The 27,877-nt window shown below is 40.3% G+C and overlaps 1 protein-coding gene across 1 annotated transcript; it reads right to left on the reverse strand.

Annotated features, from left to right (window-relative positions):
- Positions 1–10: 10 nt before the first annotated feature.
- Positions 11–27,855, reverse strand: ANXA11 (annexin A11). Its single transcript, XM_032191458.1, has 15 exons — positions 27,783–27,855; positions 15,518–15,602; positions 14,254–14,366; positions 12,447–12,824; positions 11,875–11,962; positions 11,367–11,461; positions 10,837–10,950; positions 9,665–9,755; positions 9,468–9,547; positions 9,246–9,302; positions 8,208–8,301; positions 7,338–7,433; positions 4,605–4,663; positions 2,269–2,391; positions 11–126 (listed from the first exon to the last, which is right to left on the reverse strand). Exons 2-15 carry the CDS (start codon positions 15,591–15,593, stop codon positions 67–69), a joined length of 1,524 nt encoding a protein of 507 aa, XP_032047349.1. The 5' UTR covers positions 15,594–15,602; positions 27,783–27,855; the 3' UTR covers positions 11–66.
- Between the last annotated feature and the right edge of the window lie 22 nt (positions 27,856–27,877).

Genomic DNA, 27,877 nt, shown 5'->3' on the forward strand with positions numbered 1-27,877 from the left:
CTTTAAAGCTAAAAAAAAGCAGTTTAAAAAAAAAAGAAAAAGAAAAAGAAAAGTTCAGTGTTCCATTTAGTCATTTCCACCACACAACTTGAGTAGTATTTTCCGGTAGTCTCCTGAAGTATCACCCTGGAAACAAACCCAGAAAAAGAAAAGTTGAGAGCTTGTTCTCTGTTTTCTTCTTTTGGGTGTCGGGGTTGGGAGGGGATGAAAGAGAGGAAGATGAGGTCTAAGCATCTTAAATGCTAAGCTAACAACTAAAAGAGATAAACTCTTATCTCAGCCCAGGTTTTAACTCTTATAAAAAGAAGATACACAGTAAAATCTGTTCTTTCAATAACTGGAATGGAAAGTGTCCACAGGAGAATGTATTCCTTCAACAAACTGAAATTGGTATACAGGGTCAACTGCCTATTCTGGAAAAAATCAACAGAAATCTTTTATTGAAAAGCTGTCTTCAGCAACAGGTACAGAAAATATAGAAATAAAGAATAAATATAGGAATAAAGATTTTTAAAAGCCATTTTCCTTGGACTCAACATAGATACTTTTTCAAGGGGCAGCAAATGAAAGTTCACACTTTATTATGTTCAAACACTTAAAGTGATGCTCTGACTTCAAAAGATCCGCCTCCCAAGGCAGAGAACATCTCTTTCATTGTTGTGGGCAGTGAGGCAGTGAAAGCCACTATGAATGTACCTGCAAGCATGCACTGAAAAGAAGACTTCATGAACAGCGTCATCATCACAAAAGGCTCTGCTAGCTGAATTTTGCCTGGTGCTCTTAAGACTAAAAAACATTCCCTGGGAACTGCTCAATAACTAGCCTTCGTTGATAAGGCTTGCCAATCCACAGAACAGTTTCAGCTAGTGTATCTATCCATGAAAACTTTTTTCAAGATCAAAATTATTAGGAACAAAGAGATGTCTCAAATATCAGAATAAATCCTGTACAGACATATAGCACAGTCTGCAAAACATAGAACATTACTGTTTATACATGTGGTGAAGGAACTGCTATACACTTAGGAACAAAGAGAGAAGAACTAAGAAGTTACTTTTCAAGGATGTTTTTAACTCTGCTTTTACAGAGTAAAGGTAGGATTTACATGTATGCCCCACACTTACTGAAAACATGTTTTGAATAAGTTCAGTCCAATACGTGGAAATGTGTTCCTATTTCTGAACTGTACAATTACTTAAAATTGGTTATTGCTAATAACGTCAGATCAGAAGAGGAAAAAATGCAGACATACAGCTTTTCCACCAGTGTCTCACTGTTATTTAATTACACCTTGGTGGTTTCAGGGCATATAAATACTGTAAAAGAGCATCTTCACTACAGAGTTAGACTTGGAAAAAGCTTCTGCTAGTTGATCCTTTGTGGCTCATGACCAGAAAGACCACATAATTACCGGCAAAATAGCCGAATCAAGACTTTTCGGTGCACATGATACCTTTCACCATCTCTCCATGTTTCCTCCCAAAGACATAGCTGAATCTCCTCTGTGTCAACAACAGGAGAAATATACACGGACTTAACAGATTTGGCACCTTCACTACATGGTGAATGAAAGTGGCACCACTCACTCTCCTCCATCTCTAAATTTTCCCATTAGTCAGGCATTCTCTTGACTTGCTACAGCTGCATTTACAGCAGTAATAGGGCAGATCATCTGCTAAAGAATCCTAGTGATGTTTATTTTCCAACTCTTGCACTTTCAAGGAAAATAAGAGGCAATCTCTCAAAAGCATATTAGAAGCTTTAAACTTTTGCAGCACACACATGAGGTAAAGCAACATTATTACTTATTTGGAAGACTAAGTTGTTTCTACAAGGTCATACATGGAGATTAGGACAGAGACCAGACTAACACCCAGGTCTCTGAAAACTCTCTGGACTAATTTTTCCTTCTTTCCCGTTTGTTGGCTTCCTTCCCATCTCTGGCCCACACAAAACCAAGTGCTGTCTGCTCCATGGCACTTCAGACTTCACTCCCCTAATAAATGGTGGTGTCACCATCCCTGGGGGTGTTCAAGGAGAGGCTGGACATGGTGCTTAGGGACATGATTTAGTGTGTGATATTGGTGGTAGGGAGATGGTTGGACCAGATGGATCTTGAAGGTCTTTTCCAACCTTAATGATTCTGTGAAATGCAGCAAACCAAACGCAGCTACACTTGGTAGAGTGAATAGCTATTGAGTGTAAGAATCCATGTTCTACTACCAGAAAGGATGCCACATCAGGAGGGAAAAAAAAAAAAAGTCTTACAGTAATATCTGTGTAGAGGGATTTGCCATACATCCGCTTGTATTCTGCACGTATGTCCAGCAGGTCAACCTCACTGCGTGACACCATGATTCGAATCAGAGTTCTGTCTTTTGTTCCCGCTCCCTGAAACAAACAAAACAACAACATAATACATTAATAATATGTGAAACTGTAGATAATACAGCACTAGTCAAAACCAAAAAAATCATCACCTCACAAAAGGCCAACCCATTATTAGCATAACCCCACTGACTTCAATAAACTTGAAGAGAATTTGGCCTATCATGCTTTAATAAATTAAATTTACTGGCAGGACACTAACAGTCATTTTTATGCACAAGTTTAAAAAAAAAAAGGGGGCGAGGGTTGGGAGGGTCAAAAGGACACAAAGCCAGGAACGTTTGGTGGGTTTAATGACCTATGTTTTCATTTCAGCTAGCCCTCCCTACTGAAAAATAGCAATTTCAGCAAGTCTTAAGCATATTCTTAATCATTTTACTAATGGAAAAATTTATTTGTTTGATGTATGGTTACATACATCTTTGGTAACTGGATCACAGAATCACAGAATTTCTAGGTTGGAAAAGACCTCAAGATCATCGAGTCCAACCTGTGACCTAACGCTAGCAGTCCCCACTAAACCATATCCCTAAGCTCTACATCTAAACGTCTTTTGAAGACTTCCAGGGATGGTGACTCCACCACTTCCCTGGGCAGCCTGTTCCAGTGCCTCACAACCCTTTCAGTAAAGAAGTTCTTCCTAAGATCCAACCTAAAACTCCCCTGGCTCAACTTAAGCCCATTCCCCCTCGTCCTGTCACCAGGCATGTGGGAGAACAGACCAACCCCCACCTCGCTACAGCCTCCTTTAAGGTATCTGTAAAGAGCGATAAGGTCGCCCCTGAGCCTCCTCTTCTCCAGGCTGAACAAGCCCAGCTCCCTCAGCCGCTCCTCGTAGGACTTGTTCTCCAGGCCCCTCACCAGCTTCGTCGCCCTTCTCTGCACCCGCTCAAGCACCTCGATGTCCTTCTTGTAGCGAGGGGCCCAAAACTGAACACAGTACTCGAGGTGCGGCCTCACCAGAGCTGAGTACAGGGGGACGATCACCTCCCTAGCCCTGCTGGTCACACTGTTCCTGATACAAGCCAGGATGCCGTTGGCCTTCTTGGCCACCTGAGCACACTGCTGGCTCATATTCAGCCGACTATCCACCATCACTCCCAGGTCCTTCTCTGCCTGGCAGCTCTCCAACCACTCATCTCCCAGCCTGTAGCTCTGCTTGGGGTTATTGCGCCCCAGGTGCAGGACCCCGCACTTGGCCTTGTTGAACTTCATGCAGTTGACCTCAGCCCATCGGTGCAGCCTATCCAGATCCTCCTGCAGAGCTTTCCTTCCCTCAAGCAGATCGACACATGCACCTAACTTGGTGTCATCTGCAAACTTACTGAGGGTGCACTCGATGCCCTCGTCCAGATCATCGATGAAGATATTAAAGAGGACTGGCCCCAGCACCAAGCCCTGGGGAACGCCACTAGTGACTGGCCTCCAACTGGACTTGGCTCTATTCACCACGACTCTTTGGGCCCGGCTATCCAGCCAGTTTCTAAACCAATGAAGCGTGCGCCAGTCCAAGCCAAGAGCAGCCAGTTTCTTGAGGAGAATGCTGTGGGAGACGGTGTCAAAAGCCTTGCTGAAGTCAAGGCAGACCACATCCACAGCCTTTCCCTCATCCACCCAGCGTGTCACTTTGTCATAGAAGGAGATCAGGTTCGTCAAGCAGGATCTGCCTTTCATAAACCCATGCTGACTGGGCCTGATCGCCTGCTTGCCCTGCAAGTGCTGCGTGATGACTCTCAGGAGGATCTGCTCCATGAGCTTCCCTGGCACTGAGGTCAAACTGACAGGCCTGTAGTTTCCCGGGTCTGCCCTCCGGCCCTTCTTGTAGATGGGCGTCACATTTGCTAGCCGCCAGTCAACTGGGACCTCCCCCGATCGCCAGGACTGCTGATAAATGATGGACAGTGGCTTGGCCAGCTCCTCTGCCAGTTCTCTCAGTACCCTTGGGTGGATCCCATCCGGCCCCATCGAATAAGGATCAAATAAGGATCAAATTAAGGATCAAATAAGGTAGGCTTTTTCAGCCTTCTATAATACTGACTGCATCTTGTTAGTCTTCTCCTAACTGAAAATAATTAGTATCTTCTGCTTATTCATAATGGTTTTGCTTTTTATTATTATTATCCTTTCCAAGGTGGCTAAAGGATATATTCCAATGAGCTGTACTAGCATTTTAAAACACATGCTGTAGATTTATGTATCTTATCACAGACACCTACCTTCATAGCATTCCTCAACCTCTCTGCAAAAAAAGCTGGTGTGTTCTTGAGGCACTTAACTGCAAAAAGAAACAACCACAGAAGTCACATACTCCTACTCAATCAAAACTCATGGTCATTTTTCAAGCTTAGTCACATGCTTTAAATTTTACGTGAACATACACTTGCAGCTTCCACCCCTTCAGTTAGTCACCGCAATGATTTTTAATCCAAACACTAGCTGCAACAATGAGAACCTGCAACTCTTCATGGTTCAAAGCAAACTTTTCAGTCATTAGCATCTATCTAGTGTGAAGCAGCCATAGCTTTTACATCTATTTTTTGATAAAACAAACAAACAAACAAACAAAAATAACAAACAAACAAAAAAAACCTTCTACATCTAATGACCAGACTCCTGCTTCTGAAAGGAACACAGAGAATGGACAGAAGGTGTAAAGGAGAACACACTTAAGAGCCCTTAGTTTTTTCTTAAATTAAGTAATTCTAGGCCATACCTCTGCAAGGGGTAACAAATTCAAATCCTGTCCTAAGTTGGGATGGAATGCCTGAACAAAAGAAGCCATCTACAATAGGAACCTCACCCTTTATTCAAAGTCAGTTACACATTTCTTTAGCCACAAAGTTCACAAGGATTCTTGAAAAATCCTTGACATGTGTATTGACTAATGACTATTTTTTTCATGTAATTAGCACAGTTCATTAGGAATCTTTTAAGATCAAAATCCAAATCAAATTACTGTTATATTAGCCAGTGTAATATGAGAATCCTTCATCACACATGAGAATTAAAATCTATATATTGATCCTATGTTGGGTACAAGTAAACAATCATGCAAACAATCTGTGGCAAACTACACAGAAAACAAATCACACCCAACTTACATGATACAGCACAAAAAGTTATCAAAGCGAGATAGAATGAAAGCACTAGACCTAAATACCTATTTCACAGCAACACACATTCTATACAGGCAAAAGAACTTTTCTGAGTAGGAAAATGTGTAAGTGAGAGAGAGAGAGAAGTTCAACACACAATTGTCAATGGTATGTACAATATATTTCAAAACAAATGACAGATGAAATGCATGTTTCTTGATCACTGTTAAAACACAGCTGGCACTTTAAGATGTCTTAATATGTTATTGCAAATTACCAGTTGTACAATCCAGAAAGCTTTAAAGAAAGCAAAATTAAATATTTTCAATTAGAAAACCTTTCTTTTTCCTGAAAATAATGTTCACAGAACAAATGATGCTAGATATATATACACGTGTGTATATACATTCACATATAAATAAAATCAAAATCTATTCAAGTTATTTAGTGCATATTAAAGACAATTCTTCCTCCAAAGGCTATTGACTTCTTTTAAAGTTACAGACCCAATTCTGAATCTATATCCACATGAAAGATCTGTCACGTGCCTGCAAAGATCCTTGAAGTCAAAGGACTTCCAAATTCTGACAGTACAATTTCCTTATTGAGGTCATGTTCTACAAACATGGGGCACTGTTTCTTTTCTCTAAGCCTGTTTTTCTAACATTAATACTTCCTAAAGTGACAAATTCTGAACCCTGGAACAGGTCTGCAAATTTACCACACCAATAGAACTGGATCCAGGATAGGTCATTATTGGGTCATTGTAAGGGGCAGCTTTGCCAAGTAGGGGAAGAATAATGCTTATATAATTCACACATGTACCAGACAGGAGTGCAAAAAATGACCTTCTAAAAATTGATTCCCATTTTGAAAGGTTCTATTATAAAGTTCCATGAAAAAAAATCCACAACTTTGTTTCAGATGAGCAAAATGCTCTCTCCTATCTTATTCCCAGTGATATATAGTAGTATTTTCCTATTTATTTCAATAGGAGCAGAGTAAGGTGTTCTTTTATTTATTTATGGCTTTTCATCTAGGTACATCACTTTTCTTGACACTACCATATTTGAAACAAAAGAGAACACTTTTAAAGAAGCAGCACTAGATAACACAGTAAATTCAAAATAATACACAGAAAAAGAAATGGAGATGTAAATAAGTAATCTTGTCCAAGAGGGAGAGACAAGACAAAAGCAAATGCATGATTTTGTCTAGTATAGACCACCATAAATACAACTACTGCAGAAAGACTCAAGGGCTTGTTCCACCCCCATGGAAACCAATGACTACTTTCCAAGGGATAAAAGTAGACTTGAGGTAGGAGTCTGCTCTTCAGAAATGCTGGAGGTACTTCTGAACAAAGTATTAATAAAGCTTCAATGAGAAGAAAGGGGGGAAAAATAACCCCTTCAGAATCAAATATAAGTTTTCTTTCTAAGAAAACCAGGGAGAGGTATCTAATTAAACATTAATGAATGCATTTTTATTTACTTCCAAAGCTGTCCAAAATATGCCATTCTCGTTGTCTCAGTGGTTGCTATAGATTTTCATCACTTCATAAAACAATGCCAAGTACAGTTAATAATTCTCTCTCCCCACTTTAACATTCAAAACTTAACATGCAAAATTTAAATTGAATGGCTTCCTGAAGCAAAAGCCTCATCTATCTTTTTGAGGTCAATTAAGTGGCCTGCTTTACCAACTACAGCCAAGGTCAGAGAAACCTCAACATAAAAAGCAGAAAACTGGAATTATTACAAAGAACAACCACCTTAGCTGGAGTCACAGATGGAACCATCAAAGCCAGTCTTGGTGGAATATCAGAAACAGACTTGCTAAGACATCACATACCTACTGCCAGCATGCCCTTTTCCAGGTCTCCAGACATTTCACTACATATGCTTTTTTCAATGTCCCGGTTACACATCCTCTGGTACTCGCTGAAAACTGTTAAGATAAGATTTCAGAAATCAGTGTCACAAAAGAGGTGGCGCTGGTGCATGCTGAATGGCTTGGTTTTAATCACACTTTTCAACTTCGTATTAAAGTACTATCACAAAGTTTTAAAGTTTCAAAAATTAATATTACATCGTTAACCATTTTGTTCCATTTACACATCTTAATGCTCCTTCTAGGTAGTCTAGTTATATCCTTGTTGAAGAGCTACACCAAAGAAGTGCCATAAGGGAAACAGTAGGAATTCTTCTAGGAAAGCTTGGGCGTTCAATAAAATAAAGGAGGAAACATTCAGCCACTCTCATCGCTCCCCACATACATGCACCTTTCCCCTCTACGTAAGTACCTCAGTTTGAAACAAATTCCAAATGCTACGTGGTTACTGAAACATTTCCACACCACTACAGACTAAGCTAACACCTTATCACTAGCAAGAAAGATGGGAAAGGAAGGGATACAAATGCCTTGCATATACACAAGCATGTAAAATTGCACCAATTCTAATTTCTCAGTCCTTTTATCAGAGAAATATTTGAATTAATATGATCTCTACCAGCTCTGATATTTAAGAAAGATGATCATAACGTACAGCTCTTGTGCACCCTTTTCTTCAGCAGAATTCATCCTGCTTTCCATTGAGGTATCATTACCCTAATTTTACAGATGAGGAAAAATGGCCACATAGCAGTGTTGTACATTTTTTTTTTTATCATTACATACAACAGAATCAAGTTGATATTTATGTGGAGGTCTGGGCACCATTACCTGCTCTGAGGTGGGCCCTGCTTCTTGCACACAGAATGGCGTTGAATTTGGATTCATCAGTTCCTAGACGGTTCTCTCCAGCTGCATATAACTCCTAAACACAAGAGAATTCATGTTTCATTAATTAGAAAAGCATTTAAGCTGAAAAGCTGAGTTACAAATCAGTTCGTTTACAAGCTCTCCTACCTTTAATACTTATTTTTTAGTTTAAGTACTGCTGAAAAACAGGAGCACAAAATAAAAAGCAACTAGTTTTAATTTTCCTACAACACACTATGAGCCTTACTCGCAGACTTTCTAGCTTACTGATGCATAAGTGCTTAAATGCAAGAGCTCTGGATTACTAAAGGAAGAAAAACTTATTTAGAAAGTAGCTGAAAACAATTCTTCCTAGTAGGACTTATGTATAGCTTCTTCTCTGTACCCCTAGACTTGTGCTGGGACACTCATATCTCTGTTGGCATACTATGTTGAAAGCTTATTGCAATACTATTCAGATGACAGTAGTGTCCTGAAATGATCCAGGATTTTCTCTCTCTGTTGTGTGGTGAAACAAAACACAATGAAAAAGTAACAAGGGCAAGAGTTACTAGGTCCAAGTGCCTTATTTGCTGCAAAAATCCAGAGCTCCTTAATACATGCAGCAGCTAATGCAGGTGTTGGACACATTAAGTTTTCCTCCACACACACAATTAACACAAATCTCTTTGGAACATTCCCTTAATAAGTATCACAATGGAGTCACCCAACACGTAAAAACGAAGAGATTAAAAAAAAAACAAAAAACAGAACAAAATAACAGCCAAAAACTATGGCCTCTATTCCCTAGAGTTTCCATCTTTGTAATGGGGCTCCATAGCTGTAATGCTCTGTCAGGCCCGTTCATAACCCTTCCGTCCACTGAAACATGAGCAGTACTGCAGCAAAAGTCATGCAGTGTCCAAAACTAAAACTAAGCAGAAACCACACAGTCACATTTCAGAGTACTGAGTTATTCAGTTGACTATACCTACAAAAGATGAAAAATTTCTTACTGACCTGCACATCTTTCTGGACAAGAGACATGTCAACAGCTGTACTTTCATCTCTGTTTCCCTGAAAGAATTCAGAGATACAAAAATTGAAAGATACAAAAGTTTTGCTGGAGGGCTTTTTTTTAATTTTTATTTACAAACAAACAGAAAACCAGCCACTAGAAACACACACACACAAAGCTTCCAAGTTCCCAAGAGACCTGCATGGGAGGACATGTACAAGTACCTGAGAAAGTGAAATTAAAAGTCTCTGGAAGTGTCCAGATGTGTCGCTTTTTATTGCTTCCTCCAGAGTTTTCTTAAATTCTGTAAGAGAGCCATAATCATGAATTATCATACACCCCTCCTCATTTCCCAAATTTATATCATCAGTGATTAAGACAGAAAATGAAGACAATTTGATGGGACTGTAACAAATCTAACCTGCTTTGTAGACCCTGTTGAGTTCTTGAATATGCTCATTACTGCGAGAAGCTAAGATTTCAATGAGACAATTTTCATCTGTGCCAACGCCCTAAAAACAAAGCACAAAGAGAAAACACTCGTCTTACTTCTATAACCTTATGTGAAAGACATGGAAAAACACATAAAACAAACATAATTCAGAATAGCACCTTGATAAAGGTGAATTCAAAGCATGTAGGTTAAATGGTGCATAGAATATGTTTCCAAGATACAGATGTGTATTTAAGATACAAATTGAAGGGATAATTAAAATGCGTATGAAGGCAATAGTTCATTTTAAAATGTCATCTTTTACACTGTATTTCAGGCATTTTACAAAGCAATTGTATCTACCATTGAAGACTGATCTGATAATTCTAATAAATAACTTCCACTAATAGATAGCAACAGCTGCAATTACAATACAGCTAATATTTCATCCTCCTATCTACTCTAAAATTTAAATGAAAGAACATGTAAATATATGCAATGACTCAACAATAAAAATATTTATTCCACCTTGATTGAAATGCTGTCTGGAAATACAGATGTTTCACATTTTTATTTTAAAACTTAAATATTAATAAAATAGTGTTATCGCTTTAAAGAGAAACAATATACAATACTTCCTTAATTAAAAAGTGATTGACATGTGCTAAGAAAATATACTTTACAGGTGGAGAAAACAAAACAAAAAAAAGAAGGTACACCCTGCTCCAAATCTTTATTAACCTAGTTTTTAATAGCTGTTTTTGAGCACTGAGTGTAAAGGCACTGGAAATTCTAAATTAAGCCGGCTTAGGAAAGAGTTGCTTCAGTGGCTTGCTGACCATGCAATAAATGAACTGCAAAGCCTGTCAGAAATTACTTTCTGACTTTTTTTCTATTTACTAATGCTTTTGTTACAACACAAACCTATTAAATGGTCTTCACCTCTATTGCAGGTTATTTATTTAAATAACCTGTGAAAATATGAATTCTCTACTTTACTATTACACAACTCTAAGAAACAGGGTAAAGAGTGGGTTGAACATCTGAATGGAGAGGACATAATGTAAGGTCAAGCTTTTAAATGACTACCAAAAATTGTATCAGCTCAAATATTCCTTTTATTTTACGGATTAGATCTTATAGATATCTCCTACACAAACCTTTATAGCTTCCTTGATTTCATAAGCATCAAACATGACAGGTGTCTTCATCATTGCTAAGATTGTCCTCTCAAAGTTACCTGATAACTCGGACTTGAGATCCTTTATCAAATCCTAATGAGAATTAAAAAGAAGGGAAAAGAATTGACAAATATAAGCACCAGAACTGTGACGTTTAAGTAGAATTCTGTATGGTTAAGCATCAATAATTTATCTCCAAAGTAAAGCTATTCCACTTAACATTAAAATCAGCAAATACTCATGTATATTAAATAACTAACATCAAAATAGATTGTGCAGACCAAAAGGGTGAAAGTAATCACTTAGCAGAGAAACTGTTTTATATATTTCATCTGAAATGCTGCATGCAAATCAAGAGCAGGCAAACAGGATATGGACTTGTGAACTATCTTCCCCGTAAGCAGCCTCCAACCTTCTTTCCAAACACTACTGACTTTTTTCTGATAGTCATATAGTCCTCATTTCTTCTTCTTCTTCTTCTTTTTTTTTTTTTTTCCTGATGTATTTACCTTTCCATAAGCTGTTTTGAAGGACAGGATGATCTGCTGCCGTTGCTTGTTTGAACGACTTCCAAGACAATCTATAATCGCTTGCTCATCAGTTCCTGCATGTGCACAGACACCAGAGAATAAGCATGCACGTCACATGAGAATTCAGCTTTTTATTTCCATTTCATTCTACCTCTGTCAAGCTCAACTGAAGGACATACACATCTCTAACTCACCTACTACATCTCTTCTTGTATATAATCACAGAACTTCAAATTCTGCTCAAGCCCAGTCACAAACACAGTGAGAATACAATAAATAAATAAATAAACCCCCAAACCACAAACTACTAAATATCAAATTCATGAAGTTCTTTATGTCTAAATTCACTTCCAATAATTCTGAATAACTGAGGACATCCACATTTGAACTAGCCCACTCAATACATATATTAACAATGGCAAAAGGCAGTATTGAATCAAAGCTACAATTCTATTTAAATTAAATTGTAAATCCACAGACTGCTCACCAAATCCCTTCATGGCCTTCCTCAAGACTTCGGCGTCCCTCAGAGGGTCAAATCCTGGTGCATCAGTGATTGTGCCTCGGTTTCCATACTAAAATCATAAAAGTTAAACTGTGCATTAGTATTATCAGTAAAAGACTTTACATTGCTATTTAGGAAAAAAAATACTACCATTTTATTTTTTGTTAGAAAAGCAAGACAGCAAATTCAACAGAACCTCAGTAATTTGTTTCTATACCTACGTGATGATAGAATATAAAGTCCAAAGGGTTTGATGATATTAAATTTCCCGTCCAATTAATTACAGTTTAATGAAACTCCATATACACCTACATATAATTAAGTTAAGAAAAACAAAATTAATGAAATTTGAAGTAATGCCAAATCTTTCTACTCTGATAGTGTAGTAGAACATTTATTTGAAATCATATATGCCTATATTGCTTGCATCTCCCTGTTCAATCAAACTTCTTCTCATGACATTTTCAGTTCTACGTTTACTCTCACATACATAAAGAAAACATAGAAAAATGCATAGAGTCACATTTTAAAACAAAAGCTCTGAATGTTCTTACTGCTCCAGGAGAGACTGTAGGGCCTGAAGGTCCTGGAAAAGAGGGCATTGATGGATTCACGGTTTGGCCTGGTGGGTAACTTGGCATGGGCTGCTGCCCTGGGTAAGTTGCTGGTTGTTGTCCCGGATAGCCCACAGGCTGCTGACCAGGAGGTGGTGTGGGCTGACCCGGCACAGGGCCGCCTGGATATCCTGGGTAAGATGGCATTCCTGATGGTGGGTTTCCTCCAGGTGGAGGATACATCCCGTAAGAGGGTTGCTGTCCTGATGGAGGTTGTCCAAAGCCACCTGGAGGGACTGGTGGAAAAGCCCCAGGTGCTGGAGGATACATGCCTTGTGGTACATTTGTCCCTCCAAAAGTCCCTGCCATATTGGATGCCTGCAATTACAGTAAATAAAGCAAGAGACAAGAGGCATACAAACAATTGAGTATTAATGACATGCTTAGCACAATAAATCTCCCTCCTCCACCCCCAAACAGATACACAGTTCTGCATCTGCTAAGGAACTTTGCAATAATCAGGTTTTAGTGGCAAGCACAAAGGAAAAAACTGCATTCAGTTGAGTCTTGTCTCTTTAACCGTAAGCTGCCCTACATCAAGAAGCAAAATCAACATCTACATAACCTAACCACTGCATCTAGCATTACGTTCCACTCATTCAGGAAAGCACAAATAGCTAGACACGTCTTATTACAAAAAACTTATGCACATTAACCCCAGAAACACAAAACTATGCTTATTTCTTCTCTGTCCATGGCTGCCTTACATTACCACATCATCATTTGAGTGCAGAGATCCACTGTGAGCATCCCCTGGGTATTTCATGTGGGAGATGCATGCATTAGTAGCTTAAAACTAGCAGGAGTTCCTGAACTGCATTAGGAAACACGTCTGCAGGAACTGCCACGTAGAGATCCATACAATATCCACATACAACATCACCTTTTCACATGACACACTGACCGTCTTCTACAGAAGATCCAGAAGGATTGACATTTGATGACTGCAGTGTTCTCAGAACCTAGTAGCTGTGGATATTGTTATGTGCACCCTAAACAGTATCTCATTTCAACTGCTGACTTCATTTAATCACTGCCTTAGAAATGCATCTATGATGCAAATGTCTTTGTATAGTGTGCCTTCTTTATGTAGTTTAACAGATTTCTGAAGATTAAATTGTCAGAAGCGTCACTCACTTCTACCCTATGCCAAAAAAAAAAAAGTCACACTGGAAATGTCTACATTTTCTTCAGTCAATATAAAAGGTTTTTACTGCTGATCTGTTAAACGTTATTGTTTTTAAGAGATCCTAAAATATACATACATATATATGTAATGTATTTATATTATATACAGCTGATGCTCCATTTTTTTCAGGAATGAATCACTTACCTCAACTGCAGAGCCATGTTCCTTAATCAACTGGCCAAAACTCCGGTAATAAGCAAAAGCAGAACTGTGTTTGTCAATGTGAATATATTAACAATGGATAGTCAGTGTTAATCATATGTTCCCCTATACCTCCGCATAGCAAAAGCAAAGTTTAATTACATTTATGTCCATGTCTTTGGAAGTTAGGCTCTAAAGCCAACAGTAGCTAGTGGTCTGCCTTCCTGAAATAAGGAACAGCTTGTGGCAACCATTTTCTTCAACAGATGATATTGAATGCTCAGCACTTAAACAGACTAGACAAAGTCAGAGAACTCAGAATAAACCTGTAATAAACTACTTGTCTGCAAGGCCAGAACCACAACTTTGCAATTAAGGAAGTCAAGGTAAGATATATTTAAATGAAAGCAAACTTACCATTCCAGCCATGTAGTTTGGATTGAATTGATTGGCATAGCCAGCCACATTTTCCAGGCCAATTGGAGGTGGATTGGAAGGTGGATAGGCAGCACCACCCCAAGGACTGCCACCTGAAATCAAACACAGCCATACTGAAATAAAAATCTACACCTTTTAATACTTATTTCTTACTACTTATATTTCTATTGTAATGTATATTTAACACTTGAAGTTTGGGCGAAGGAAAATCAACTGAAGAGCTACATGCTAACAGTACAGCTATGATATAAAGAGAAGCCTCACAGATACTTCTAACCACAATAGTTACTATTTAATCTACACGTTCCTCTTTAAAACAATACATTTGGAGGCTAACAATCAGGAGGTAATGCTGTAAACACCATATTCTGATTACGAAGTAGCTTCTCAAACCACAAATTGTCTGGATATTCCAATAGGAAGATATTAATTCTTCGGCTGTTAATTTGAGAGATGTCTACAGAGCACGACACAGCACATTCACAGCAACCTGAGTAACAAAACTACTTGGCTGCACGCAGCAGCACAGCCGTGTCAGCACAGTAGTCACCCCAAGTCAAAATATTTTGCAGAGGAATAGGCTAGTTTGGTGATTTTTAGTCAGTACACTGCCTTCCTTTCTTGCGTAAGGTTGCATAACTCTACGTTTCACCATTTACGTGTGATGACAACATATAGCTCACCCACATAACAACTAGTAGTTACATATTTAACCTGTTTTGTATTAGTATAATCAATATCCTTTTCAACAGTTCTGTCCTTTCCATATACAACAAATTGTCTGCCTAAGAACAGCGAATTGAGATGTTGTCATAACTCAAGTCATAAATTTTTGTGGGATACAGTCTTAAATTGTGCAACTCGTTTCTCCTGTTACTCGTTTTTCTCACCAGCTGTGGGACCATGTACTGACATGACCCAGTACTGACAGGACACTGTTCCTTAACACTTACTAGTTTGGGTCAAAACGATGACCATCTCCCAGTTTTACCTGCTTTATGTGAGATGAATTAAAATGGGCCTTATATGAACACAGGCCAGAGCACTCACGTAAATCAGAATCACCAGCCAAGATAAAAACAACCACCACCACCAAAACAAAACAAGAGGACTTAGCGAGAAAGCACAAAAAGCTGAAGCGGGCCAGGAAAATCCTTCACTCTTCTTCTTCATTTATTCCACCTTTCCACTCTTGATAGGACCATCATCATCACTTAACGGTGACTTTATCTGAACAACTTACCTGGGGCTGGTGGGGGATATCCCGGCGCTCCTGGGGGATATCCCGGGGCTGCTGGGGGATAGCCCGAGTAACTCATTGCAAAGATCTGAAAAATATATGATACAGTTATTTTCTGTAATGCTTCACTAACTACAACATATAAAATTAACAGGCAACATGTTAGCAGCAGCCAGTCAGCAACCTTTAGATATAAACTGCGCAAGTTAGAGGCTTTTCTGGCGAAACCTCTTCCCATTTCCTTTTGTTGGACCAATAAATACATTCAGATATCTAACCAGCTGTACAGTCACTCCTCAGACTATTTCTCTTATTAGTTTCAGTTAATAAGAGAAACTTATTAACTCGCCTTGTCTATTGTATTAAGGATGCATCACTTGAAAATGCTTACTTCATTGCACTGTTGAACAAGTCAACAAGTTTGCAACCTATATAGAACAACTTTATTATTCAAGAGTAGAAAAATCAGCTGACAAACAAGTGACATCTTCAAATGAATCATTTTATGAAAAGTGGCAGAAGGCACTTAAACACGGATGTCTGCAGAAGTGCAAGGTCAAAGTAAGAAGCAGAAAGGATACAATTCATGCTTTATGGCAGTGCTGTAAGCATGAAAGGTTTACTGAAGGGATAAGATCACTAAAACAAATTGGATCTCTCGGAGTTGATACTGCCTCTGTCAGCACAGAAATGTACCAAGTCATTACTGTCCAAAAAGAGAAGTGGAGTGTCAAAAAGGAAGAATACCTACATAAAAAAGATAAAGTGAGATACCAGAGTACAGAAATTCTTCTAATTAACACAGCAATTATCAGGATGAATGCTAAAAGTAACTCAAGGAGCTTGGTTTCAGATCAAGAAAAGCATCCATTGAGTCTTTAGCATTTTCAAGGTTATTTTAGTGACAATTCCCAGTCTATTTTTAAACTGCTGTGCAAATACTATCCCTTTCTTTTCTTTCCTCTCCTCTCCTCTCTTTCCTCTACAGCATGCCCTTTTGTATCCGGCCTATTTTGCTGTGTTTTGGATTTCATCTGTGGAATATTATGTATTTATTTATTGACTGTTTTTGTGGGATTGTTTTCTTTTTGCATAATCATGTTGACTTTCCGACTTGCATAGCTCTTTTTCCATAGCAGCAGTGGAATGAAAAAGCACTTCCCTTTTTAATTCTTTCTATTTTTAAAAACAGGAATGTGTTTAGGAAATCTTCACTTTATTTAGAAAAATGTTTTGACTTCATGCTGAGTGTATTCATTTAGATTTAAAGAGAGAGAAGTTGACTAACAGAAATTACAATAAACAGAACTGCCTACAAGTTACAACTCTGTCCTACCTCTTCTTCGGTGCATAAAGCATCTAACAGACTCAATAAATACAAACACTTATTTCCTAGCAATAAAAAAAAAAAAAAAACACACTCTTTAACAGTAAAACTAGAAAGGATGTCTGTATCTGGAAAAAAAATTTCCATGCATGCAAATCTAAGCACTGCCCCTTCCATTCATCCCATCTCTTCATTCTCCTTTCCCCACAGAAACAGCAGCGAGAGGTGGGGCTCAGCCAGGGCATGGCCACTACCCCACCAGCACCTTTGGTCCTTTTCCTCTTAGTGCTGTAACACATTAACAATTCCCCCAGCTTCACACACGGGCAGACCGAGCAGGATGCGCAGCTGGCAAACCTCCTTATGTTTTACAGCATCAGGCTGTTTAGATCAGTGAACTGTCAATCACAAATGCCCACAGTTAAACCCCAAGAAAGGTCCAGGGAAGTCAAAGGCACCCACAAACTCCATGGGCTAACTCTGCATGTTCACTTGTAAGAATGGGCTGGAGGTTAGGCAACATTACATTGTTCATAACCGGTATCTAAAAGGAAAAGGCTCATGGAATGTTTTATATTTTAGCCAAATGCTTCAAAATCTTCCGTATAACAAGATAAATATTTTTCTCATATTCTCTTCAGCACTGGTTTCCAGTATGATCTCCTGCTGCACTGGGCAGTCTGGTAGGTGAGCAGTAAGGTGAGCAAGGGCTGAGAGGAGAGGGGCTGCCTACAGCAGAGGAGGGTGGCTGCTGCTCTTTATTACAGCTCTTACTCCTGGTAAGGGATGCAACAGAGGTGGCTGCTCTGGTTGCTGATTCCAGTCTTTGACAGCCACAGCATGGGCCACAGATACAACCACACCATGACACGCTGCTCTCCTTGCCCTCCTCATCACTCAGCCGAGAGCTACCAGGGCTCTACAGGACGGATGCAAGCCCAGCATCGCTCACGGCTTGGCTCTGGCCAGCAGCAGATCCCTTTGGAGCATCTGGAGCTGGCTCTGATCTGACATGGGGCAGCTGCTGGACTCTGCTCACTGCCACCTCTGCAGCCCCCCTGCTACCAAAACCTTGCCACATAAACCCAGGACAAAGAGACGGCCCAGGCTGTGCAAACTCTGGAGATTTGGAAGGACGGGAATGAGCAGAGAAGCATCTGTCCAGCTCTGTACCTTCCAAGTGTATCTGTGAATGACCTATGCAGAGAACTGATTTGTAACTCAAAGAGCAAACTTGGAAAATTCAGGATTTAATGTGGGACATTTCCTTCAAAGACTTAAGTATACCTTAAATAAATTGCTTCTGGCTTATATCACCTGACATAACTGCACTTGGAGCTAGGTCTGTTTTCCTGATTGTGTCATATGCACATGAGAAGGTCTGTCCTAAGAGAGGCCTCAGGATCGGTTTTCCAAAGGACACCAGACAGCTGAGGTTAGCTCGAACCATACACTAAGAGGAATACCATGACAGATACCACAGTGGGCCAATCTACTTGCTAACACCAATAGTTTCCAATTCTACGCTGACTCCAGTAGAAGCTGGCAAACCACACAGCCAAAAACCACTCAGAGAGGCAACCAAGCTCCACACTGGCAGACAAGTTGATGACTTCCTCCAAGGCAGATTGGCATTCCTCACCAGTTTCATCACAAAACTGAAATGTGAATCACAATGAATTAATCCTTAATTGGTCACTGCCACATTTCTAGGTAGCTGCTGCTGCTACAAAAATAATGAAATAATGAAATACAACCTTATCCGTTTCACACTGCATTCTTCTCTACTTGCAAGGACTTGTATGTTACAGAACTATTTTGTCAAAAGGCATCAAAAAAAAAATCCCAGCTCTATGTGTTCAGCTACATGATGGGTAGTCAAAGGCAACCATTAGTTGAGACTGGTGAGAACAGACTAATCTTTGTCTGAGGCCAGGAAAAGAAGCCATCTCTCTGCCTTTTGTCCCCAGATCCATCAACCTTCAATTGCTCTAGGAAAGAAAACACCTTGAAGAGTTTCAAGCAGCACGTTCCCAACTCCAAGTCTTTCTGCAAGGTCTTCGCTTAGGCTCTTGCAGCATTGCCTTGTTACTCCCTACAGTTATTGCGTGGCACACGCCCTTGTACAGAAGACAGAGCTGAAAGGGAGCGCCACCCAGATCACTGTGCTTCCTGACAGCCAGGATGATGCACGTACAGGTATGGCTAAACCTCTTCCCCTACATATATTGAGATACAGTAGTTAAAATTAAGTTCATTTGTTAAATTGCTGCCATAGTCACAGCCTCCAGACCATGTTTTTCATTAATCATTCCCTAGGAACAGCATGTTGTTTCACCTTCACCACGTGATTTACACACACCTCAACCAGGGATGGCCTCAGGAGCATGGAGCCCTGTCACAGTAGGACACAGCAAGAGAGAGCAACAGGGGAGAATATGCCACACGCGGGCCTTGCCTGCAGAAGATGGGAGCTACAAGAGGTTTAAATTCCAACCCCACACTGGGAACAAACACAGTTCAAACTGGTTGGCAGGACCGCAAGGAAGCTTCATCAGTCAAAGCTGCTGGGTTTCCTGCCCTTTTTCTGTGGTAAAATCTCACCGAAGCTGAATAATGGTTAAGAATTGGCACAGCAAAGACGTGTTTAATAGCAAAGGGCACAGAGGGCATTATTTTCAAATTTCTCAATAGCAGCTGATCTTAAAAACTCAAAAACCAACAAAAAGCAGAACTGTTTACTTTGTTTTCCTTAATAATAATAATCTTCAAATGCACGCTGTAACTACCTGCTAATTTATCCTAGGAAAAATATCCAGGCTTCAAAGCATTCTTAAGAATAAGAATGAATGCTTCATTAGAGAAAGCAAAACAGAATTGTCATCTGTTGGCAATGTTCTTTCAATTACCCTTTTTTGCAGTGATTAAAGTGTAATTTATATTGTAAGCACAACCATGGCGCTAAAATAAAGAAAATAAAAAGGACAATTACTACTAAAGTCGATCAAAAAAGCCAGCCTATAGCTAAGTCATATCCCTAATGCTTATTAGTCACAAAGAGTGTATTTTTGATGTTCAAATTATTAGAGCACTTATTTTTTTTTTAGCTTTATAGATAATTGTGCTGTTTATCTGATTGCTTTTTTGCCTTTTTATTTCAAGTGTAAACATAGCAATGATAGTACACTAAAACAAATGGCAAGATGCTTTTTCAATACAGCTTTACATATAAATTTAAGACAAAGGCTTTTTTTTTTTTTGGCAGTGGAGGGTGGGGAGGAATGGGACAGGAGTTGTTTGTCTTAGAAGGGTTTTTGCTTGCTTTTAATCCCATGTGGGCGATTCTGTTCAGATTAGGAAAAAAAAAAATAAAAGAGCCTTTTAGCAGTAAAGCTGAAGTTGAGAAAGCCAACCTCATTAGCACTCAGAAAAAAAATGTTACTATACATGAAAAAGGTCTCTTCGCTTCTTTTGAACGCTATATTTATCCAAGTCTTTTCACAGGAAATTTTTTCCATATGGGTTTGATTCCAGGCAAACTAGATCCGCAAACACACCAACTGCTCGCATTCAAGAACTTCCATGATCACCACCTCTTCTGTACGTCATCACGTCTCCGCTGGCCATTTCTCTAACTTAACAAATATTTACCCCTCTAAGTTAACTTACCTTACCACTCCCACAACCTTGCTTCCTTTTCATCTTTTGAGCCCACCTTCTCAACTTTTATGCTGCTACATCCATGGCATCTTCCTAGAACTGTCAGTGAAGTGGGACACCTGCCTGACACCTGACAATAAAGCGGTGACGCAGGACAGGGAAAAGAGGATTCAGAAGACCACTCTGTAATACAAATACTGCGTGGGAGGATACAGGAACAGCAAGTTCTGTGTTTACTCAGCCATAAAAGAAGCAGTGCACAAGAGGGAAAAAAGAGTACAAAACCAACCCACAAACAGAAAAAGGGAGCACCTTGAAGAAAACATAGAACAAATACTGTTACAATCATCTCCTCGCCCCCGGTGTTCATCCTTAAAGTAACACCTACAAACTCTAAATAAAGATCTTAGGTTGTACTGCTGCAGTGGATATTGCTATCTCACCTCATGGTGCAAGACAACTGCTCAGGCTCCGGAGTATTTTCCTGCTTGTTTTGCAAAGGAAGGGGGGAACAGAGCTCTTTCTAAGACACAAAATCCGTAATACATTTTCCAAAAGAATTTTTAAAACAAGTTCCTGTAAGCCACAGCACAGCAGAAAAGGCCTACAAATGGATTTCTGTGACTTATTTAGTGGCTGTTGTTCAGTCTCCTACAATGCCAAGTTCCAATAATTTGAGGGCAAAAACTGTGAAAATATCATGGCCTATATTTGTCCCAAATAACTTGCTTAATTACAACCGGTGTTCCCTGGGAACACTGAGTAAAGGTGAACCCTTGGCCTTTTCCTTTTCCAGGTTAATTACCAGGATGTAGTACAAAAGGCTGCCTAAAGCTATAAATTACAGAACTCCTCTGTGCAAACCTACTCAGAACCTAATCCTTGACTATGAAATCAACAGAATTGGACACCTTACAGTATGCTGTGGATTTTCATCACAGGTCATCTAGGGCATCCACCACTATGCTTTTGTGAAACAAGGACAAGTCACAGTCAGCATCACATTAGCTACCTGCCATTGCTCTATTGCAGTCTAAGCAAGATTTATCTTGGACTTGCTTACCCGCTGCAGCACAGCAGTTGTTCTCTCCTACACCAGCTCTAATGTTCTTCATCCATCCTGTCAGATAAAGAGCCCTGCAACATGGCTTTCTCTGAACTCTTCTGCACGTGACTCCCTGACTAGCTTTTCAGGTATTTCCAACCTGTTTAAAGAATCTGGTAACAGCATTGGTTTGCCTTCCAAAAAGATTTAATGTAGTTGAGCTCATCTCAGCCAAAACTCTAGAAACCTCTTACACAGAACATACAACCCATACTTTTTTTTTATGACCCTTTTCCAGTTTTCACCCAAAATGCATATTTGAAGAGTACTAACACTTCATCCATTCCCTACAAAAATACATTACTTTAAAAAATAAACCAACACCCACAACTCTAAATTGATGGCAAAATGTAAAATGAACTCCAAAAAGGTGTCTTTTTAAAACTATAAATATGAACTGTTTGCTAGTATTACAAGTCAGGAGCACTGCTGTTTTTGATTGTTTATCTATTTCAATAGCATTACTATAAATAGCACTGTAAAGACACTTCCTTTCATGAAAAACTACCTTTTTTGATCTGCTGCAGCAAACAGAGTGGGAAAAAAAAACAACAGAGAAGGCAGCACTGACAAGCATTGGTCAAAAAAAGGTAGAGCAGAAGATAGATGCTACGTCCAACAAAGCAAATCTGAATGGAAAGAGAGACCCATAAGCCACAGCAAAGCTGTACAAATGTTAATTAAGAACATTCATGTGACTGATAATTTTCAGTTATTAGTTATGTGTAAGAAGCACGAAGCACAACATTACAGCCTTACACTACCAGGAGATTCTGACGTGACTGTCACCAATTCTAGACAAAAGTGCAAATATATGCACTGCAACTAAACCTCTTGCAATGAGAAGTTAAAATGTAAAACCAAAGCTCACAACTGAAATTACATGTAAGATTAACCTGTTTCAAATCTTTTGTACTGTTTAACACTACTTAAAGGGTCATCTAAACAGCACTAGAAATGCTTTTCCATGCAACAGGAAAGAATGAGAATATATGACCAAAATAAGATTCTTCAAGACAGTGAAACAGTTGCGTTGATGGTACCTGCACCAGTACAGATTTTCTATTTCACAGATCATAATTTAGGTAAGAAGGGATCTCTGAGTTCACACAGTCATAGAATCACAGAATGGTTGAGGTCCCCCAAGTACACTTCCTCAACAACTCAAGAGCCATATCCTTCACAAAGAGTCAAAATTTCAATGGGCAAGTAGTTCAACTTCATATTCTAGCTGCTGGCACAACCAGGCCTGTCCACGATGTCAGCGTAACACCTGCCTTCATCTTTGGGGTCCAAAGAACAGACAACGGGGGAGAGAGAAAAGGTAGCATACCTTGCATCATCATGAAGGTCACACTTAAGTAGTTAAGCACTTATTCCCTTAGCATGTTGTCTGATATTTTTCTAGGAAAATCATATGCATCCTTGGGTTTTCTTACCAGTCTCTATATACATACTCAAGACAAAACCCAAAGAACTTGAGTTATTTCCAGATCAACTTCATTTTGGCCTCCCGCTCTGCCTCGAACCAAGCATTTTCTTTTGCAGCACTCTCTTCCAGTGTTCTCTTTGGAATATTTACAGTGCAGTCAGTCAAAACACATGTGATAATACAGGTATCACAACACCATCCTCAAAACACAACAAAACAGGAATACCAAAATAGGATTACAAGATGTTTGAAGAAATAACAGAATGAGGTTCTATTTCAAAGTCATAACCTGCCATATAAGATAATTTCTTGCAAGAACAGTCATGCTATAAATAGTTATGTTCTCAACTGACTAATGCCTCAAGGATTTATACTCATCTATTTTAAGTTTTACCATGCAAGATAAACTTTTGCATCTTCAGTGAAAGCCAGAATAGATAAATACTAATTATTCCATTTCACGAAGTACACTCTGCAGGAAAGCCATCAGAACTAAAGCAATAGTGCAGTATTTAATACACTAAAGCAGTTACCAGAAAAACAGTTAACTGTTCATCTCTTGCCACTGATGTGTAATTAGCTGCTGTGTGCAAGACCGAAGTGCACAGCCAGGAGCAGCCCTGCTATAAAAGCCTAGGGCTCCGTGCTCCTCAGAGACAACAGAAACAAAAGGAAGAATCAAGTTTTCCACTATGTCCTCTGCCAACACTTCCTGCATTTTCATTGTCTAGGCTGCAAAAGAAGTCAAATAACAACACTGAGCTTTTAAAGGGACAGCTCCTCAAAGAAAAGCATGCTTATGAGACCTGCAAGGGACATTTGTTAAAAGCTGCACACATGAGACCTGCACTGCGTACCAAACGCCTGTGCTCTGCACCAGGCTGGTTGACCTTGAGATTCCCCCACCTCAAAAACTGCAAACTACAAGTTTGCAAACATATCAACTTTTCCCTAAAGGTGACTGCTTTTATGCTTTCTAGACATTGAAGGGCATATACACAGAGGTGTCCGGAAACATTTGGTAAATTATCACTCATCTCAGTGAGCAAGTGGGCATGCTTGGTTTATTTCTGACCAGGAAGAACTACTGATTTTCAGCTGATCAGTTTCTCTGTACAAGAATTGACATATTAAAGAAAGAACCAACTTGGTATAAAAGACCAGAAACCTGGATATTTCACAACAGCCTTAAAAAGTAAATGCCTTATGGTAAAGGACTGACACACATTTCACACGCGTATAGGAGTTTCCTCCACCAAGGACAAGTGCCCCGGCATGGGCACAGCACCAGCCCGCAGAGGACGAGCAGAGCCTCCTCCTGGGCTGGCTGGGGCTCTGGTGGCCACCGTGGGCTCTGCACAAAGCCAAGCTGGGTCTGGAAGCAGCACACAGATGTCACTGACAGCACAACCATTACATTTTTTTAAGGGCTCTTTATATGTAGCCTCCTCTTCAACAATTATGCTTTTAACCTTCCCTATAACCAAATAAGCCAGTATCTTCTTCCTGAAACAACCAATGCATCAAGAAAAAGAGGAAGCAACGTCTGGGCAGGCCTTCTTTCCATTTCTTCGTATATCTGTTCTTAGGAAGAGCAGTTGCTGCCTATCAGATAGTACCATGATCCTACTCTGCGCAATGAACAGCTGGGCTGTGGGGTTCTGTGGGTTTTTGGTTTTGAGAACAAGCACACAAAGCCTATTCAGTCTGAGCTCCTTTGATCTGACGATTAGCACTGGTCCAGACTCAGCATCTGGGACAGCTGAGTAGTATGGACACAGTTCTGCATATCACACACAAAAAACAAAAAAAAGCTGCTAAGCACAGTCAGGACTGGCTGCCTGGTCATCACACGCAGTTAATATTTTTTCGAAAGATCCCAGCAAGCCTCCACTCTGACCCACAACTGACTCTGCATCTGCCCCAACCTCACATCAAGATCTACCTTCACATCAAGGTTTTGTAGTGGGCTTCGGTAAGATCTGGAACAAATGGGAAGCAACAACAGAAGTAGTGCACTGTAAATATTTACTGCTGCTGTTTGGTTTGTTTATCTGTCATCTGCAGCAGGTATAGCATTATGTTCTTACCAACTCAGGGAACTGCCTGAAGGAAGTTCAGCTTTTACACCACTGCGCAATGATGAGGACGAGGACAAAACATTCACCCATGCCCAAGTGGGCAAATTAAAATCACAATAGCAATATTTAAAGTTTACAGTTTAAAACTAAGTAAAACTGAAACAAACAAATGTAACCCCCCCAAAAAAAACAAAAAAAAAAACAACCAACAAGCAAAACAAAACAAAACAACACCCACAGATCCATTCAAACAGGAGGCCATGTAAAACATTTACCTATCTTCTGAAAAAAAAAAAAAAAAAAAAGATAGTTAAACCTGGGTGTTTTACTTTAAGACTGTGGCTTAGAAAAATGACGAGCTCTTAAACACTGCTACCTTTTGGGGAAACTTTCTCCAACTCTCTGGAAGTTGTTACTCATTGTTACTCCAGGTTATTCAAGCCTGGCACCAAACACAGTTCTAGACTAAGGGGTCCCAGGCTGAGTGAGTTTCTGGCAGATCACTCTTCCTGGGGCTGAACAAATGGCAAAGACAGGTTAAAAAGCTGCTCCAAAGACAGCCCTCAGCTGCCCCCGAGCACTCTTGGGCCACCAAGTTCAGCACTGGATTGCGCCTCCTCCCCTTCTAAATTTGGGTATTTTAATATGCAAATATAATTGCTTTCAAGTAACTGGCAACAGCAATAGGAAAGGAACCACCTCTGTTTCAGCACACTGCAACAATTTAAGTTGCAAATTGGTGGAAGTGTCACTCACCCGAGCATCAACATGCAGCCTTCTGTGGTTTTTTTTTTTGTTTTTTTGTTTTGATTCTCAATATGCTTTTGCTGCTTCTGTAATGACAGAGCCTTGATAAAAAAAAAATAATGAAATTTTCAGAAAAAAAGCACTGCTATTTCTGTAGTCAACATAAAAGCAACTGCTCTTTTTGAGTACATCTCTGCTTTAACAATAGCTTCCTTTCTTAACTCCTACAACATTACCACATCTCATTGGATCTTGGCTCTGAATAATGCAATAATATTTAACAGACCCTCTACATGCTCTATCTTTTGAAACCTGCTAGAGCTCTAGGAAACACCATCCTGTAGGCTTCAAATCAGACAAAATCCTTGGCTTGCCATTTTGTAAGCAAATGAGCAGATGATTTATTCTGAATTATTTAATATTAGTCTTCAAAATGTTTTTTTCTTTTATATACTGCCTTGCCTATATAACTCTATATGATATCCCCATCCCATATTTTTTTTTAATTTTTATTCACATTGCACAGAATTTTCACTCTGATAATTCAGAAGTTCTAGAGACTATAAAAAAACAAGCTCAAGAAGTGACGTAGGACATGAATTATTGTGATAACTAGGATGGGAATCCTAAGTTCAGATTCACAGAGATATTTTGTCTGCTGATGTCATTCCAAGGTCAGACAAGATAAACTCACTTAAATATCATTGTTGACATAGATACAAAATCATTAGGCCCTTCAAACCATGCTGAATCTGCGTAGGCCCTCTATTACATATGTTTTTTTGTTTGTTTGTTTAAGTGCCTGGAGGCAGGGAAAAGTAACAGAAGTAGCCACAAAAGCACTTTCAGGAAGGTGAGCACCCACAGAACTGCCACAGGGACCTGGGCAAGGCTGGGATAAACACCCAATGCAAATTATCTGGTGCATCACTCAGAAGAGAGTGGTCCATGTGACTTTTAGAGCAGTTCCAAAGACAGGAAATTACAGCAATAGCTAAGCTGTGGCAGTTTGTGAACTCGAATCTCAACTAGTGCTGCATTTCTGGCGTTATCACATGTGCTCCAGCAGACCACAGACTCATCCTACAGCAAGTATCATGTGCTGGTGAGGTGGGAGTGAGGTCGAGGAGCGAACCCCCCACCTCCCACAGCAACCGTCCTTTCAGATGGATGCAAGAAAAATCTCAGTAACCAGTTCCTTCATTTAAAACATTCAGCAGCGGCTGTTCCCCTGCTGTCAACCTGCTTGCTGCTTTCTTCTCCTTCACGTCAGCCAGCCTGTGTCAGCACGCCTGTCCTCATTCTTTCCTCAGCCGCTTCCAGCTCTCCTGCCACTCCCTCCTGCAGCAGATGTGCCCCTGAGCCGTTCCTCCTCGTCCGGAAAAGACTTCCAGGAACTCCCAGGAACCTGACTGAGGGGGAAAATACCCCAGTATACAATGGTATGCTACACTCCCTGCTGCCCAGCCTGCCTTTCTGCAGAAAGGGCTTGACAGTGCTCCAGACCTCTTCTTTTCTGAATATGGAGACGTTTCTGCTGTGTTTTTTTTGTTTTTTTTTTTTTTTTGGTGTCACCAACGATTAAGATCTAGCACGAGCTGAACAGTTCCGGTATTAAGACACTTCAAGGCCACACAGTGTAACTCAAAGCAACGCACGTTGCAAGCAGCTTGCAGGAGGAGACGCTCGGCTAGGAAAGGGCGGCACGGCTCCCCCGACAGTGCCATGTCGGCTTCTCCCCCACCGCACGCACCGAAACCAGAAGCTGACAACAAACCAACCCCGGCGCTACGCGGGGACCAGCGCCCCCCGGCAACCCGGCAGCGCTCCCCCAGCCCCGGGCGGGCTCGGGCCGTGCCGCCGGCCCCCGCGGTGTCCCCCCGGCTCCCCGCCACCCCTCTGCCCCCGGCTCCTACCGCGGGTCCCGGAGCGGCTCGGGTCGCGCTGCGAGGCGGTGGCGGTGGCGCAGGGCAGCGGCTGCAGGCGGCGCCAGGCTCCTCCCGCCCGCCCC

Source organism: Aythya fuligula, chromosome 7, assembly GCF_009819795.1.
Source record: "Aythya fuligula isolate bAytFul2 chromosome 7, bAytFul2.pri, whole genome shotgun sequence".
In the NCBI taxonomy this organism is placed as follows: Eukaryota; Metazoa; Chordata; class Aves; order Anseriformes; family Anatidae; genus Aythya; species Aythya fuligula.

Bases quoted from the DNA above. Each gene is read 5' to 3' on its own strand.
- ANXA11 (XM_032191458.1), bottom strand. From the start codon at position 15,593: ATGAGTTACTCGGGCTATCCCCCAGCAGCCCCGGGATATCCCCCAGGA. The intron at 2,392-4,604 runs GTAGGTGTCTGT...TGTTTGTTTCAG, and splicing joins GGTTGAGGAATGCTATGAAG to GGAGCGGGAACAAAAGACAG. The intron at 127-2,268 runs GTAAGACTTTTT...GTTTGTTTCCAG, and splicing joins CCCTCTACACAGATATTACT to GGTGATACTTCAGGAGACTA.